This window comes from Mobula hypostoma, chromosome 3 (assembly GCF_963921235.1).
Source record: "Mobula hypostoma chromosome 3, sMobHyp1.1, whole genome shotgun sequence".
Taxonomy (NCBI): domain Eukaryota; kingdom Metazoa; phylum Chordata; class Chondrichthyes; order Myliobatiformes; family Myliobatidae; genus Mobula; species Mobula hypostoma.
In genome coordinates, this window is record NC_086099.1 from 81,697,840 (window position 1) to 81,716,545 (window position 18,706).

Below are 18,706 nucleotides of genomic sequence, written 5' to 3' on the forward strand. Positions count from 1 at the left end.
GCTGGAGGCAAAATAAAACCTTGAGAGTGGTGGTGTTTTTGAAAGCATTAGATAGCCGTTTGGTCTTCTTAGAAGCTTCTAATCTTTGTAATCAGTCCCAACTTCCAGAGACTAGGAAGAGGAGAAGCTGTCTCCGGAATACCTGGATGTGTAATTACACACTCTGTAATTCTGGAATATAGAGTGGTGTAATACCCCTGTGATATTGATTTTTCTGTTGCTCCCTTCTCCCTCATTAATATATTTATGCTGCTTCAACAGAGGAAATCAAGTGAAAGTAACCATTCTGCCATGAATGTTGATGTTGTCAACTGCGTAAGCTCTCTCAAAACAGGTACTCCCTTCAAAACAAAACACTCTCCAAAAGTAATTGAGTGACTGTGGTTACTAAACCTTCCTTGACCACTAATTATTCCCATGAAGAACTGCTTTATCTGACTTCTTTTACTGAAGAGATTCCTAAACCTTGGAATAACCATAAGACCTAGGAGCAGAATTAGGCCATTCAGCCCATCAAGTCTACTCCACCATTCCAATATGGCTGATCCCAGATCCCACTCAATCCTATACATCTGCCTTCTCACCATATCGTTTGATGCCCTGACCAATCAGGAAACCATCAAATTCCGCCTTAAATATACCCACGGACTTGGCCTCCACCACAGTCTGTGGCAGAGCATTCCACAGATTCACTACTCTCTGGCTAAAAATAAATTCTTCCTTACCTCTGTTCTAAAGGGTCACCCCCTCAATTCTGAGGCTGTGCCATCTAGTTCTGGATACCCCCACCATGGGAAATGTACTTTCCACACCCACCCTACCTAGTCCTTTCAACATTCAGGAAGTTTCAATGAGGTCCCCACGCATTCTTCTCATTCCAGTGAGTAAAGGCCCAAAGCTTCCAAACACTCCTCATATGTTAACCTCTTCATTCCTGAAATCATCCTCGTGAACCTCCTCTGGACTCTCTCCAATGACAACACATCCTTTCTGAGATAAGGAGCCCAAAACTGTTGACAGTACTCCAATTGCAGTCTGACTAGTGTCTCATCAAGCCTCAGCACTATCTCTTTGCTGTTATATTCTATTCCCCTTGAAATAAATGCCAACATTGCATTTGCCGCCTTTACTACAGTCTCAACCTGTAAATTAACATTCTGGGAGTCCTGCACAAGGAATTCTAAGTCCCTCTGCACCTCTAATGTTTGAACCTTCTCCCCATTTAGATAGTCCACACTATTGTTCCTTTTACCAAAATGCATTATCGTATATTTCCCAACACTGTGTTCCACCTGCCACCTTTTTGCCCAATCGCATTGCTTCCTCAGCACTACCCACCCGTCCATCCATCTTTATATCATCCACAAACTTTGCCACAAAGCCATCAATTCCATTATCCAAATCATTAATGAACAATGTGAAAAGTAGCGGTCCCAATACTGATCCCTGAGGAACTGTGGTAAACCATGTATATAGGTTGTAACTGGGTTACCTGTCTGGACATGCCCCTCTGCTGACTGCTCCTGTGGCTCCTCCCACAGACCCCTGAATAAAGGCCATTGTGTCACCGCTCCTCCCACAGTCCAGAATAGACATACAGCATGGACATGGATCCATTCCTTAAAATTACTGTTAATAAAATTGATGCACTATCAATTACACCAAAAGACTGGAAGTAGAGTAAATACTGAAAGGCTTTTATTAACAGTAAATGGACCAACGTCCATGCTGAGTATCTGTCCTGGACTGTGGGAGCAGCAGTGACACAATGGCCTTTATTCAGGGGTCTGTGGGAGGAGCCACAGGAGCAGTCAGCAGAGGGGCGTATCCAGGCATGTCCAGACAGGTAACCCAGTTACAACCTATTTCACCCCTATCAGAAAAGGCCCCCTTTATTTCCACTTGCTGCCTCCTGGCTGTCAGCCATTCCTCTATCCATGCCTGTCTATTTCCTGTTATGTCATAGGATTTTATCATGTTAAGCAGCCTCATGTGTGGCACCTTATCAAATGCCTTTTGAAAATATCCTGACTGTGCAGGATTTCCAAATTCACAGGAAAGGTATCCAATTTAAATATTGTGATGAAGTACCTTGCATTCCTGGTTCAAGTGCCATGATGGTTGGAAAAAAAGTGGGTGGGCCTGCATTGGGTTGGAGACAACTTTAGCAGATTCAATAACCCATTCCTTGCCTGCTTAACATGGAGAAGGGTTAGTTAAAATTTCCCAATCATTCTCATAGGCTGTACAGTTTATAATCCACCTTTTCTGTTTTACAGAGTAAGGAAAAAAATAATTTCTATTCGGTCAATTTAACATACTGGGGAAGTATTTACTAATAAATGAAAGGGTTACAGTATGAGGTCAGTCCTGGGTATGACTCTAAACTGCAACCGGTGATGAGGCTCTGATTGGGGACTTTCAGAGCTTTGGGGTAAGTCGAGTTACCCCTTAGTCATTCATTGTTCCCAGGAACGGTAGCAGCTGCAAGGGTTCCTGCTCAGGATACGAGCGAAGGCCAACGGCAGATCCGGCAGGTTCAGTAACTGAACTTATGATGGAGAAGGCGGATGAGCTATGACCTCAAATGACAATGGCTAACATTTGGGAAGAGAAATGGCGATTTCTTTAGTTAGCCCAAAGGTAGGCGATAGCAAATCACCATTGCTATTTGCTAAGAAAACCATGGTCAAACTCACAAAATGTATCATACAACAACAGGGTCAAGAGGATCTTCAAGACAATTCTGAAGATGCTTCGCTCGGTATGGTTGATTCTGGCCAGCAGGGAATCCCCGACCGTCATCAAGCTACTGCTCATAAAATTCAAGCAACACAAAAGAAAATTATTACCACTTGGAATGTAAGAACGTAATATCAAGCAGGAAGATTGGACAATGTGATAAATGAAATGGAAAGACTAAAGATTAACATTATGGGAATTAGTGAAGTTCATTGGATAGGTGCTGGAACATGTCAGATTAGAAATAAAACACTAGTTTATTCTTGTGGAACACCCCATACTGATGGAGTACGAATTCTTATGGATGAAAACATGGCAAAAAGTGTTTTAGGACATTGGGCAATATCAGAAAGAGTGCTCCTTGTTAGATTCAGAGGACAACCATTTGATTTAGCAATTATACAGGTATATGCACCAACAACAGATGGAACAAATGAAGATATAGATAAATTCTACGAAGAGCTTGAACAAGTAAAGAATGGATGCAGATCTCAAGATACTGTTATTGTCATGAGAGATCTAAATGCTAAAGTAGGACAAGGTGCTGATGGAAATACCAGAGGAAAATTTGGACGAGGGGAAAGAAATGAAAGAGGTGAGAAATGGGTAGAATGGTGCAAGATGAATAATCAGGTCATTATGAATACCTACTTTAAAAACCATCCAGGACGCTTGTGGGCCTGGAAAAGTTCAGGTGATAACACTAGAAATTAAATTGACTTTATTACTATAAACCAAAGATTTAGAAACTCAGTGACTCAGTGCAAAACATATCCAAGTGCAGGCTGTAATAGTGACCATAACCCAGCAGTATGTCATGTAAAAGTAAAACTTAAAAAACTAAAGAAGCAAAAACCTGAACAATCCCTTGACCACTTGCAATTAATTAAAGAAGAAAACTTAAGACAAAAATTTACAATTGAAGTAAGGAATAGATTTCCAAGTCTAGAAGTAGAATCTGTTGAAGATGATAGAAATCATGTAGAAATGAAATTTAACTCTCTAAAGGATGCCTTGGTAGAATCAGCAAAGTCAGTGATTCCTAAAAACGAAAAAAACACAAAGAATAAATGGATGACAGATGAAATCAAAAATCTAATAGAAGAAAGGTGACGGAAGAAAGCAAATCCTATAGAATATAAGTCCTTACGTTTATCCAGTTATGTTATATGGCTCAGAATGTTGGACAATATCTAGTAACATGAGGAAATGAATTGTAGCAACAGAGGTGTGGTTTTTGAGGGGGATGCAAAGAATATCATGGATGAAACGAATATCTAACAAGGATGTCATGAACAGAGCAAACACAAAAAGAGAAATGGCAGTCAAAGCTCAAAGTGGGCATGGCACCTAATGATGATGGTGACCATATGAGGAATGTCTGGCAGCTCTTGTGCTGTATTCCCTGGAGTTCAGGAAAATGAGGGGGGATCTCATAGAAACATTGCAAATGTTGAAAGGCCTGAACAGATCAGATATGGCAAAGTTACTTCCCATAGTCGGGGACTCTCGGACAAGAGGGCATGACTTCAGGATTGAAGGACGTCAGTTTAGAACAGAGATGCGCAGAAATTACTTTGTCAGAGAGTGGTAAATCTGTGGAATTTGTTGCCACGAGCAGCTGTGGAGGCCAAGTCATAGGGTGCATTTAAGACAGAGATAGATACATTCTTGTTTAGCCAGGGCATCAAAGGGTGTGGGGAGAAAGCAGGGGAGTGGGGATGACTGGAAGAATTGGATCAATCCTTGATTGAATGGCAGAGCATACTCGATAGGCCGAATTGCCTACTGTTCCTATATCTTATGGTCTTAAATGCTATCTCAAAATTAAGATTTTTAAAAATTTTTGCACACTACATCAGTGAACTACTTTAGAAAGTTCATAAATCGGTGTATGGTTAGAAGACCATTGATCTTTACAAGCAATTAATATCAAAGGTTGTAAAGTGACCAGTAATCATCCTCCTGAAAATCAAAGTGTTGCACAGACTAAAACTCTGGTTTTGATGATCAAAGCTATTAGTTTGTTTTAAATGAATAGTTAACTGAAATGCAGACTGCAGTCACCGAAATGCTGCTAAGAACTCTGCACTCTGAAGATTGAATTGGACTTTCAAGCAGGTGATGATTCTCTATTTTCTTTTTCCTTGAGCTCCTGAGAATGACTATTGCAAAACAACGTTTAGGTGATGAAGAAGTTGGGTCTCGCCATTTTCCTGCACATGAACGTGAAGATCTTGTTCAGCAGTTGGAAAAAACACATGAGCAGGTAAAAAAAAAGAAACTACGCTGTTAAGTTAAGATAAACCTTTATTTATCGAGAGGAAGTTTATGTTGCTCAGTCTGAAATATATACTTTAAGATACAAAATGTAAGCATTGTGGTACAAAAAAATACAAAATGTGTATTAAAAAGTGAAAGCGTATACTTCTATACTTAAGGAGGAGGAGTTGTAGAGTCTCATGGGCACAGGGAGAAAGGATCTCCTGTGGGGTTCAGTGGTGCACCTCACTGGATTCAGTCTGTTACTAAAGGTGCTCCTCTGTTTGTCCAGTATGTCACGGAGGGATTGAGAGGGATTGTCCATAATGCTCCGTAGCTTCTGCAGCAACCTCCTCTCAGACACGACCACCAGGGAATCCAGTTCCACTCCGCAGAACGGAACCAGCCTTTCTGACGAGCTTATCGATCTTCTTGGCGTCAGCTGTTCTCATCCTGCCGCCCCAGCAGACTACAGCGTAGAATAGAATGCTGTTCAATGCTGTTATTGTAAATAAAGCTATAAACTACTATCCAGTCTCTTGTTACCTTCCTCCCTACTTCACTATCCCCTAGCAACTCAGTCTTTACCAGAGCAGCTAGCTAGTCATTACCTGTTAAGATAACTTTTAACATCCCATGTACTTTAATACGTAGGCATAAGGTTAATGTTTAGTTCTGCTCCCTCCATTTTCCAGTTTTGTTATTCTCAAACCAACTCTACAGCATTAAAATTTGGATCAAACAATTTAATGTACAGTAGATTTCACTAATATCTGCTTGCATCTGTATCTTTCTCTGCCAACTTTGCAGTAGCCACAACTTCAGTCCAAGTCATTAATATAAGCTACGGCCACGTGCCAAATCCGACCTTTGTGATGGATCTGGCCGGCCTGTGTGTTCATACTTAAATAGTCAACATAGAGTCTTTCCAGTTGAGTGGTTCAATGAAAAATGAACAGACTTTATGGAGCCACCAAATCAGATCCACTGCAGTTTTATGGAATCTGGTTGTCTGCCAAATGGGATTATTCAGTTTAAAAATATACCCTCTCCTGAGCAATCAAAGGGATTGCAGAATCTTAAAAAGAACATGGAGAACATGAAGTTCATTGGCAAGGTAGGTAGGAACTTTGCATGGGGTGAAAGTGGGGAGCAGAACATGTATTGTGAGGTATTGGTTGATGCAGAGGGACAAGGTGGGAAAGTTACCACAGAAGAAAATGTGGACTGAGAAAGGAAAGGTGTCCAGCAGAGCAAGCGTTATTGGAAAAAAGGGCGGAAAATGATCACCAATGACATAAGTTCCATGAGGCTCTTTTGGAAGAATACTGCTTGCCAAAACAAAACATGTTTAATGTAAGTGGCTGTCGGAAGTGTTTTGCATTGATGATTTGGTCTTCTTCACAAAAAAATTGTGCACAACAGATTTAGTGTATTGCTTTGTAAGTGTGATGGTCATTTCATGCCAGCTATTCTTTCCTGTGACTCTGTCATTGAATTTTTTTATGCTTCCTCATTACTTAATCATTGTCATAATGGCTAAGAGGATGAGGATGGAGGTAGTTGTGGGTGGAGGGGTGTTGGTGGGGGAACTGCAATTGCCTGTCGTGCCTATTCTGACTGTACCTTTGAATCGTGCAAAGATCAAGGGCTCCCGGCATGTGCAACTCTGACGACCTGCATGCACCCCTCCAAATTCCTCATCACTCTGATTTGGAAATGCGTCACTGTCCTCTTATCATGATGAACCTCAATCCTGGAACACTGTACCCTACCACACTGTGGTAGTACCTTTGCCAGATAGACGAAGGGCTAATTTATAGTGGCTTAGCAAAAACCCTGGGCTTAAGGTCTTCCAGACTAGACCTGCAGTCTCCGTCGAGGTCTTTGTTCAGATTTAGTTATTTCTTAGGCTTAAAGGGAAGGTGAAGGGGACAGTGAGAGGAGTTAGAGGTCAGTTTAGGGACAGGGATGTGGGGGTAGTAAAGGTCAGGCCAGAGTCTAGTCCTCCACTCTGCACTTTGCATTCAAAGACCAGCAATGTGGATGTGTGATGAAGGATACCTGTGGTCAGATGTTGGGCCGGCAGACCAGTGAGGATGAGGGCTGATGCCTTCACTCGCTACCCCCAATCCCAGTTATCAAGTTGATAGCGAATTCCAGGATCTGGGTTCCTTGTGGGCAGGAGGCACGAGGGTTGGCGAGCCCTTAGTTACACATCGGTGAGACTGGAGTTCAAGGCTTAGTGTTTGGGATCCCATGGTCAGGGAGTCCAGAGTTCGAGGCATGGAGCTCAGGGTCTACGTTCATTGCCATTGGCAAATTCTGGGGTTAATACTGAGGATCAAAGCCCAAAGGTTGATCAGAAGTCCAGAAGTGACACCTAGTGTCTGTGAACCCAGGAGTCTGCTGGAGGCTCAGAAACGATCTGTCCTGATGTTCAAAGACCGTTTGTATGTGTGTGTAGATGTGTGCTTGTGGGTGGGAGGGAGTTAAGGGATTTGTTTCACGGTTGTTTTTTGTGACTGCTGTTGTTACTTGTGTGTTCTGCAAACATCATGGGCAACAGAATGTGTGACGACGCTTAGATTGTGTTGGTTTCTGATAGAAATGACACATTTCATTGCATCTTTCAAAGTACATGTGTTAAATGAATCTTTGTATGAATCTGAAAATTATGTTAGCCTACATGGTCATGGGAAGAACCTACAAACTCCCCTCAGAGAGCAGCTAAGATTAGGATTAAAACCTGGATCCCAAGAGCTATGAACAAGCAGTGGTAGCTGCTGTGCCACAGTACCATCTATATTACTGACAAGTAATTGTGTTTCTCATTAGAAGACCAGGGTCCCAATAAAGTTTCCTAGTTATGCAGCTGACCACATGCATACAAATTTAAACTCGCTGTCCTGCAGCTGGACTTCGGCTGAAGGAAATTGTTGCTGAATACAGACGTGTAAGAAATTATTCAGTTTTAAAAATAGATGCTTTTATTAGAAGAGGTCTGCAATTTAAAATTTATGTACAAATCTGTTTGCAATGTTTCGGGTAAATGGTCTGACTTTGTCTTCAAGTATAGAGTAATTTGCCAATAATTTTATTTTGTTACAGATTGAACGGTTGGATCACGACTACCAAGCAGCAATGGATGAGCTTCAGGATGTTAAGGTTGAGCGCTCTTTTTACCAGGAGAAATCTGACCGTCTAAATCAAGAGATTAACCATATTCTTGGAGGACATGAAAACCGTATAATTGATGTTGATGCATTGTGCATGGAGAACAGGTGATTCTGAGCCATTCTCTTTTGTCTCATTCTTTTGGCAGCTAGGAAATGACAACTACTTCTTATTATATGTGTGCTCATTGTCAGAGAATAGAAATGTATGATATATTATTATAAATGCATGAGATAACTTGTATTTTCCCTGTACAACAACTCTCTGACTTATTGTTTCCTCTCCTGAGGTTGGCTGTTGTTAGCACATGGTTGTATAACATCCACTCACTGTTGACACTTTACTTGCTGTTCATTTTTCACCCGTGAGTTTGGCCACAGAGTGCTGGATATGAAGCTTAACATATAAATTACTATGGGCAAGTCTAGTCTTGTCCTCATCAATTTACCATGTAGACATAATTTCCAGTGGATATTGATGAGAACTGTTAAATTAGCTCCTTTCCTTTTTTTTGTCCTTAGGATATTAAGATCTCTGAAACTATCTTTACTGAGAGCTGGTCTGCTTTGCACGGACCACTGATTGATCCAGATCCCTCAGTCAAGCCATCTCCATTTAGAGGCATTTTCATTTGGCGTCTCCTCAGGAAGAAAATGAAAGGCAGGACATGTAGTCTACAGAAAACCATCAGGGCACGCTGTGTGCTGCAATAGTGTCAGTTCTAAAAAGGAATTAAAACAGAACCATACATTGTATAGATACTCAGTGGGAAGCAAAGGAGAATAATTTCATTTATGAGAAAGGTGTCGCATATTCCTCACTCATGGAGTATATTCTTTGTTCCACATTTTCACACTGAAGATTATTTTTAATATACTGCAGAAATAGGCACCTAATTTTTGCTGATGGGGGCATGCACAGTGAAGCACCTGAAATTTAATTCCATCCTCCTACTGATTTACATTTATCCCTTGGTGTTCTGATGTGGGATCATAAAATTCAAGCAAGGTACACTAGCAAGTTCTGTAAATGGAAATGGAAATTCCATCAGGGGCAAATTGACATGTGCAGCTGTCTGATATATTCTTTCAGTAGCAGTTAGAATTTAAATTTACACAACTTTAAATAAAGCTAATTTAACCTGAACGCCTCAATAGGGCTCAATATTATACAATAAGAAAATATGGTTCAGGAAGAAATTGTCCTATTATCTAAATAGCCATGATTAAATTTTCTTCTGGTAATGCAGCTACATATGTGGTACTGGTTAATTGCCATATTTTCATTACTTGACTACAGACATTTTAACCAATGTTTATAGACAATTTTAGCACAAAATTTCTAATTTAAATGGTGACCCCCTAATCTGTGGAGATAAAGGCAAGTTACTGAGTAGTTAGACTTAAATGTCCTTTGTGCACACCCACAAAGATTAGGGTGTCTAGTGTCCTCAATGAGAACACGGAATATATTTGAAACTTTCCAAAAACCTCATAGTACCCAATTACTAAAAGAAGATGGCTGTCACTATTGTCAGTATCTTCCCCTGTTGTCCCAGTCCTTATGTTTCATATAAGGATTTGCATTCACACCTAAGATAAAGGCCCAGTGTCCTATTTTTAAACATAATTTTCAAATCTTGATTTTTTTTCTTTCTGTTTAAAAGGTCACATCTCACAATAAGACTCATTTTTCTTTTGACTTCCTTTTGACAGTTTCAGTCCCACTTGAATATTTCAGCCAGTGAGTGATGCTTTGTAAGAGTATAAATGTCACACTTAAATAACAAAAGTGTGAGTTTCCTGAGACGAGTGCAGTTTACACCCGTCTGATTTTGAACAGGATTAATTCTAGTGTGAATCAAACAGTGCTAGTTTCACTTAGCTTAGTTTCAGAGATAACTTCCCTATCATAATTATATAGCTTCAGGAAGAATAAGGGAGGAGGCATTGCTGTTGGATATATAACAGAAAGAGAATCTACAGTCAGAAGATGCCATGTAAGACACTTTATAAGCTTCCATTGTGTAGACATCCCACCTCTCCAGGAAGTTCCGGGAGTCTCCCGCATATTAATAGTGGCTCCCTGATGCCCGCAAATTATATGCAATGTCACGGAAATCAATTTTTTGAGAGCAAGTGAGAGAAGGCAAGAGAGCGCACGAGAGCGACTATGAGAGAGAGAGAGAGAGCGCACGAGAGCGACTATGAGAGAGAGAGTGCACGAGAGAGAGCGAGAGAGAAAGCAAGTGAGAGCGACCACGAGAGAGAGCACGCGAGCGAGAGCGACTGTGAGAGAGAGAGAGAGAGAGAGAGAGAGAGAGCGAGCGAGAGAGTGCCATGGTAGAGTGTTCCAAAAAAAAAAGAAAATGTAAAACGTACATCTCCCCAGACTACCCTAAAGTGTACCCCTGCCTAATAGGGGTCAAAAGTAATGACAGTGTTGCTCACTGCACTGTTTGCAACAGTGACTTTTCTATAGCCCATGGTGGGTTAAGACTGTAAAAAACATGTTGAGGTGAGTTTAACAGGTGTCATTCGTTCATTAGCATAGCTAATGTTATTTAAACTAGCTGACTAGCTGCTAAGGAGTTACTCTATTGCAGACATCCCACCTCTCCCGGAAGTTCCAGGAATCTCCCGCAAATTGATGGTGCTACCTCCCTGAAATGAGTTTTTGCAGGGTGGGATGTCTGCATTGTGGGGCAAATGTAAATGTGCGCACTAAAAAGGAAAGGTTTTAAGACTCTTTAGCTCTTAGTTTCCATCCACAAAACTCCACTGAAGTAACCTATCTACCCACTTCTCTCCCTGTTCCCTAACTTGCTTGGAAGTCAGTTTTGTAAAAGAGATCTGTTTTGTTTTGAAAACAGTCTAGTTTATAGCCTTGTCTTCAAAGTAGTCCACAGGTCAATTCATGCAATAAGCATTATCTATGGGTCTGTCTCTGAGTTAGATCTTGCATATAGATCTGTCTCGAGGATAGATCTTTTACATAGGTCTCTGTCTGTAATCGATCTTATTTAAATGTCTATCTGTCTCTGAAAAGGAACTTGGCTTCACTTCTGCCTCTGTGATGGAGTTAATCTGTTTGTTAGGGTCAAGATGATAAAGCAATTAAAACTAAAAACCCCTGCTGATTACGTTGAGTGAAACTTAGTGTATCAGTTCCAATCATTCAAAAACAAGTATGGATAGTATTACTTATTCTGATGAGAGATGAGTTGACATGTGATTGATGAAATTCCAAAGGAAGCAGAACCTCACATGAATGATCTCATGGTGGCTGTCTTCAGGCCTACAATTGTGCTAGAAAGTTTGTGGTCCCTGTAGAATTTTCTCTATTTCTGCATAAGTATGACCTAAAATCTGATCAGATCTTCATCCTAAGTCCTAAAACTAGATAAAAAGAGCCCAATTAAATAAATAACACAAAAAAATTATACTCGTTCATTTACTTATTGAGAAAACGATCCAACACGTATTTGTTGGAAAAAGTATGTGAACCTCTGGGGTAATGCCTTCTACGAAAGCTATTTGGAGTCAGGTGTTCCAATCAATGAGATGAGATTGGAGGTGTGGGATGTAGAGGCATTCTGCCCTATAAAAAAAATACACACAAAGTCAGGTTACTGTCAGAGTCTCCGCTTCTCAAGAAAGATTTATTTATGTGAACCCTGCCGCAATCGAAACAACTTTAGGAAGACCTTAGAAAAAGAATTGTAGAGAAGCTGGAAAAGGCTACAAAAGCATTTCTAAAAACCTGAATGTTCATCAGTCCACAGTAAGAGACTCTATAAATGGAGGAAACTCAGTACTTCAGCTACTCTCCCTCGGAGTGGGCATCCTGCAAAGATCACACCAAGAGCACAACGTGCAATGCTGAAGGAGGTGAAAAAGAACCCAAGGGTAACACCAAAAGACCTGCAGAAATCTCTAGAACTTGCTAAAGTCTATGTTCCTGTCTCCACGATAAGAAAAACACCGAACAAGAGTGGCGTTCACAGAGAAAACTACTGCTCTCCAAGAAACCCATTGCTGCACATCTCGTAAAGTAGCACCTGGATGTTCTACAATACGTCTGGAACAATGTTCTGTGGACAGATGAGACAGAATTTGAACTTTCTGGCAGAAATGCATATTGCTATGTTTGGAGGAAAAGGGGCACTGCACACCAACACCAAAACCTCATCCCAGCTGTGAAGCATGGTGGAAGGAGCATCATGATTTGGAGCTGCTTCGCTGCCTCAGGGCCTGGACAGCTTGCAATCACTGAGGGAACAATGAATTTAAAATTATATCAAGACATTTTACAGGAGAATGTCGTTAGCAGTCCATTACCTGCAGCTTAATAGAAATTGGATGATGCAACAAGATGATAATTAGAAAGGCCAGAGTAAATCAACAACAGAATGGTTTAAAAAGAAGAAAATTTGTGTTTTGGGCCGGCTGGTGGCACAATGACATCAGCGCCGGACCCGGGAGCAGAGGTTCCCAAGTTTAAGACCAGTCAGTCCACTCCCGAGTACACTTTCCATCCGTGCTGGGTTGAGTGTCGAGATCGCAACTCGACCTTGTAAAATAAAAAGGGAAAAATACTGCGAAAATGTCTGTGTGAGCAGTGGTGCCCTACAGAGTCTCTCTCTCACTCCACGCCTTGTAAAAAGCCATGAAAAAGACATCGTCATGCATGCACGCACACACACGCAGACGCACATGCACAGACTCGCACAAATGCAGGCACACGCCTGAAAAAAAAAGAAAATTTGTGTTTTGGAATGGGCAAGTCAAAGTCCTGACCTTAATCTGATACAAATGTTGTGGAAGGACCTGAAGCAAGCAGTTCATGCAAGGAAGCCCACCAACATCCCAGAGTTGAAGCAGTTGTGTAAGGAGGAATGGCCTAAAATTCCTCCAGGCCGATGTGGGGGACTGATCAACGGTTACTGGAAATGCTTGATTGAAGTTATTGCTATACAAGTGGGTGGTGGGGGGGGTGGTCACGCCAGTTCCTGAAAGCAAAGGTTCACATACTTTTTCCAACAAGTACATGTATTATTTGATTGTTTCTTCGATAAATAAATGAACAAGTATAATGTTTCATGTGATTTATTTAATAGGGTTCTCTCTATCTAGTTTTTGGACTTGCGTGAAGTTCTGATCACATTTCAGGTCATATTTATGCAGAAATAGAGAAAATTCTACAGGGTTCACAAACTTCCTAGCACGACTCTACTTTGCAAGCTGGCTAGTCTGCCTTGACAATAATGGAGCAAAGAAGCAAAACTATCTTATTTTTTTTCTATGTCCAGATATCTGCACGAGCATTTGAAGCAGATCCAGGAAGAAGTCAACATCCTTAAGAATAACATTTCTAAATACAAGGTATTGTTGTGGAATACTGATTAATGCATTAAATATCATGCCAACACATTTGGAATAAGTAATAATGGATAAAATTTATAATCATTTCAAATTGTATTCTTTATTTGTGTTGTCGTTCTTTTATTATGGAAGTCATTTTGTCCCAAGTTACTGAAGTTTATGGTACTGAATAACCAGCATAATACCTGACCACATTCATCATTCCCTCTACAGTAATCCAGATTACAAAATCCTCAGGCTGCCCTGTATAAATGTGTATTCCCTTGGTGTACATACATCTAGATTAAGGACAAAATTGGAATAATAAAAAAATTGATCTTTGATAATATAGCACATAAATAAAAAAAATCATCACTTCAATTTCTCTTTACTAGTTCTTGCTGTGAATTTACTTTGGTAGATCTCCATGGCTTCATAAATATGTGCCCAAAATTGTACTTTGGTAAATTGGCTTTTTTTTTTAACCTGCTGTCAGATTTTCAAATTTGTGTTTGAATCTATGGAAGTTAACTGATGCTTTCTATAAAGTGAGCATTACTGCTTCATTGAACTTTTGCATTCCTGTTTATAGAACCAAAAACCCATGTGCCTGTCTTTAGATATATATTGGGTTTCAAATGCTTGTTTTCACTCTGGTAAGGAATTATTGTTTCTTGTCCTGCTTTCATTTCTCTCTTAGCAAAGAAAATGTTGATGCCTTATAAAAACAGAAAAACATAAAATATTCAGTAGGTCAGGCATCAGCTACATAGACAAACAAGAGTTGATGTTTCAGGTCTATAATATTTTGTCAGAGCTTTTCTGGTGGAAAAGTCATCAGAGTGAAATGTCAGTCCTGTTTTGTTCTTCACAAATGTCTCACTGAGAATTTTTAGCATTTGCTGTTTTTAATAAAAAAAATTAACTTATTCCTTGCCTGACTTGCTGAATATAGTCATTATTTTCTGTTTTGGTTTCTAGATTTCTGTAAAGTATGGACCATATTGCACTGGCCAGGGCACTCAGCCCAGGATGTTGTGCCAGTCGCAATGCCAATTTGTACTAAACGTCCTTCTGTGTATCACCCATGTCCCTCTGTTCCCTTTGTCGTCTCCTTTCTATCTAAAGCCTCTTAAACTCCACCAAACTTTCTGCTTTCTATTACCCCAGGGAGCCTATTCCAGGCACCTATCACCCCCTGCATTTAAAAAAAAATTGCCTATCACATCACCTTTAAATTTCACCCCCCCCCCCCAACCCATAAAAGCATGTGCTCTGTTAAGACTGTTATTGCTGGGGAAAAGATTCTGACTGTCTACCCTATCTATGCCTCTCATTTTAAAAGTTCTCTATCTGGTGTCCCACAGTCTCCGATGCTATATGGAGAACAACCCAAGTTTGTGCAACCTTTCCTTGTGGCTCATACCCTCTAAAACAAGTAGCAATCTGGTAAACCACGTCTGCACCCTCTCCACATCCTTCCCATAATGGGGCAACTAGAACTGCACACAGTTCAGTCTGGCTAATGTTTTGTGTAGCTGCAGCGTGACTTCCTTTCTTGTATACCTACCAGTGATGGTAAGCATGTCGTACTCCTCTTTACTACTATTCAAATGAACTGTGGACCTGGACCCCAGTATCCCTCAGTACCTCCATATTATTAAGAGGTCTGCCATAAACTGTACTTCCTGCTTTCATTTGACCTCCCAAAATGAAACACCTCACACTTGCTCAGAATAAACTCCACCTGCCACTTCTCAATCCATATCTTTTAACTGATCTATACCTGCTGTATTACATGATAGTCCTTTAGTCTGTCCACAACTCCAACAATCTTGATGTCATCTACAAATTTGCTAAACCACCCATCTCCATTTTCATGCAAGCCATTGATAAACATCACAAACAACAGAGGTCCCAGCAGTGACACTTCCGGAATATCACTGATCACAGATATTTAGCCAGAGTAACAGCCTTCCACCCCTACAGCCTGACTTCTATGGGCAAACCAGCTCAGAATCCAAACTCGCAATTCACCCTGGATCCCATGTGTCTATATCTTTCAAACCGACCTGCCATGAGGGACCTCATCAAATGCCTTAATAAAGTCCATGTAGTGACAGCCACTGCCCTGCCCTCAAAACTCCTTTGTCTGTAGTTTTATTGTTTTTAGAAATTATCTTGTCTTTGGTTGTCCAATAATATAAGCAGTCCTGAGGAATCACAGGACAACCTGGTATCTGTCCATAGTTAGGATACCTCACTAAGAATGCTTTTCCTATGTATCTGTTACTGAAATCTGTTTTGAAGATTGCTATATCTTTAATTCTCTGAGGTAATTTGAGTTTATAATGGTAATTAAGAACGAGAATGAACTCTTGATTCATTTACATCTCAACTGAACTCTATTATTCATTTAATGGTGTAATCTGTATGTTAAGATTGGATTAAACTATTAAAATAAATGATTTCCTCACCACATTACATCATTTCTCTTTCACATAGAATGCTCTTGAATGTAAAAAGAACACAAAGTCAAATGGAAGAGGCAACAGTAGTGCCCTTACAGGGGTTCTTTCTGCCAAGCAAGGTGAGGCATGTCCAGCGTGGTCGGGATTGTTAGAGGAAATCTGAACCATTATCTACCATTACTTCTTGTAAAGAAGAGCAGATTAGAAGGATTTAACCTTCAAAGGTGAATCAGAAACCCTCTACGCAGCACATGTTAGCGCTCTTCAATTCAAATTCCATCTGATCCTCCTTCGAAAAATTATCCCGGCAGTTGATTTCTCCTATTTTAAGGATGCAGCAAGAGAGGACATGGACCCGCCCCTCCACACAAAGCCTTTCCCAAAGGGCCTTTAGTGAGCAGAATTCCTGATCACTTTCCCACACAGCTAGTTTGAATCTGGAAAGAAAATAACAAGTGTTATTCAGTGGATTTAATGGTTTACATTTAAAATAGATCTTTCTTTTATGTTGCTCCTGAAATAAATGTAGCTCAATTTTGTATTCTCTTTCATAAAGTATTGAATAATAATGATATAATGCTCTTGGTGTCATTTGCTGTTAGTTACTCACTGAAATATCTGCTATTATTTGATCCTCGCTTATGAATATTGATTATCTAATTCAGGTCATTGTTACAGCCAAACCTGATTCCATCCACATCCAGACAAAATGCAGATGAAAGCTGTGCCGTAAGATAGTGATCAGGAGCAGAAGCCGACAGGAGCTCCCTCCAGACCTCTACTAACTAACTCAGAGCTCAGAGGATTCATTATAGAGCCTCCGTTTCAATGAGCCATCAGTGCTGGGAATCAAATTTTGACTTGACAGATTATATTGTTCAACATTTCACTGGATAAATGTGCAGAACCATTGATAAAGCTTTAACTCCATATGTTTTTCACTCTGCTGGCCATAAATGTCAACATCTTTGAAATGTTGGTGACAGCTCTATTTTTGAGATTAGATCTGAGTTTTCTCAATGAACTTGCATACCCCTATCCTTAGAAACCTGTTTAGAAATTACAATAAGAATGAAGTTGCTGATCTATCCCAATAGAACTTTAACAATAAAATTGCCTTTCAAATCTCCTTAACACCTCACCCCTATCCACTCACAAATTTCACCCCTTCCCACCTCAGTGATACCCTTCCCTGAAATCCCCATGCAGGATTTCTCAAACTGCAGGCAGAATACCGTATCTGCAGCATTATAGCTCCACGGTTCAGAAATTAGCACTGGTTTGTTATCATCTCAGGTACTGAGGTACAGTGAAAAGCTTTTGTTTTGCATGCTATCCAAGCAGATCATGCAATGATTAACTACCTCGAGGCAGTAAAAAGAAGACAGAATGCTGACTATACTGTGATTACGAGGAAAGTGCAGTGCAGGTAAACAAATGAAGCCCATGGAAAAGACGAGGTAGATTGGGAATGGGGGAAGGATCAAGGGTTCTGGAGTTCATCTTTTAGTGTATGAGGTTCACTTAAGAATCTAATAACAGTGAGAGAGAGCTGTCCTTGAATCTGGTAGTTAGAGTCCTCAGACGTTTATATCTTCTGCTCAATGGGTTTCATGATGGACTGAGTTGTATTCAGAATTCTCCGCAATTTCTTGGACAGAGTAGTTGCCGTACTAAGCTGCAATGCCTTCAGATAGTATTCTTCCTATGGGACATCTAAAAAATTGGTAAGAGTCATCAGGTCACACCTCCTTATGAGTCAGTAAAAATATGGTGCTTCATCCTGTACTTCAGTTCTGAGGGTTCAGTATTGTTGGGTTTCCCTGGGTGGTTCTGTATTAAAGATGATTTCATGGGCATTCCCTATTGCTATATTGCAAGTTCTTGGAATAATCAACAGAGTCCAACAGGTGTAATTTTTCTGAAGTGAACACCTAAGGGGACCTACAGAGATACAAGAAATATTTTTCCTGCTGCTGTTTTGATGGCAGAGGTGAGGACAGTACTCTTGAAGGGTCAGGAGGACTGAGAAGGGTTACTGAAGAACAGTGCTGCTCTTTGTGTAAGTGGGCCAGAAATGAAACCAGGCACCCACTTTGCCTGTGGGCCGATGATAAATAGCTGAAGTCTCCTCTCCTTTAGTCTGGAGATCAGGTGATCTCTCTAATGCACCCGTGAGCAGCAAACTGTGAAATGGCTCGAAAATCATCAGCAACAGCCAGGAATAATCCTTACTTGAGAAAGCTGAGAGTGACTTTGGCCCTGACTTTACTGGCCAAGCAGACAAGGCGCACTTGAGATTCCATTTGAGATCATGGGAGGTCTTACTTATCAAGTTTCCCTGATACTGTGGTTTGAAGGGGTCAACATTCAGACAGGGTTGACTCAGCGAGGACAAATAATGTAGTTTAATTGTTGCCACTTTAAATGCATGGCATTAGGGAAATCTGGATTAGTAAGACCAGTGTGTTCTAAGAATAAATAAGAACTGTGCTATTTTGCACCATAAAGCTTGAAAATCCGCTTGCAGATGGAATTATTTTGTTGCACCACTGTCACTGCCATTTTATTCCAAAAAATATAGGGGCACACTGTCACGTAACAGGTAGTAACAGTGCCAGTGACAATGATTCAATTCTGCTGCTCTTGGTAAAGAGCATGGGTTTCTTCCCACATTCAAACAAAGTACAG

General features: G+C 40.5%; 1 protein-coding gene across 2 annotated transcripts in view; it reads left to right on the plus strand.

The window, feature by feature from the left end:
• Nucleotides 1-18,706, plus strand: part of LOC134344100 (coiled-coil domain-containing protein 149-like) — a 106,596-nt gene that overhangs the window by 48,133 nt on the left and 39,757 nt on the right. The window contains exons 1-5 of one of the 2 annotated variants that reach the window (XM_063043358.1): nucleotides 2,075-3,337; nucleotides 4,895-5,011; nucleotides 8,116-8,288; nucleotides 13,493-13,565; nucleotides 16,050-16,134. In XM_063043358.1, the coding sequence (XP_062899428.1) occupies nucleotides 3,290-3,337; nucleotides 4,895-5,011; nucleotides 8,116-8,288; nucleotides 13,493-13,565; nucleotides 16,050-16,134 (496 nt within the window). In that variant the 5' untranslated portion in view covers nucleotides 2,075-3,289. Of the gene's footprint in view, nucleotides 1-2,074; nucleotides 3,338-4,894; nucleotides 5,012-8,115; nucleotides 8,289-13,492; nucleotides 13,566-16,049; nucleotides 16,135-18,706 lie in introns of those variants that run through there. The other variant, XM_063043357.1, reaches the window with a different exon arrangement.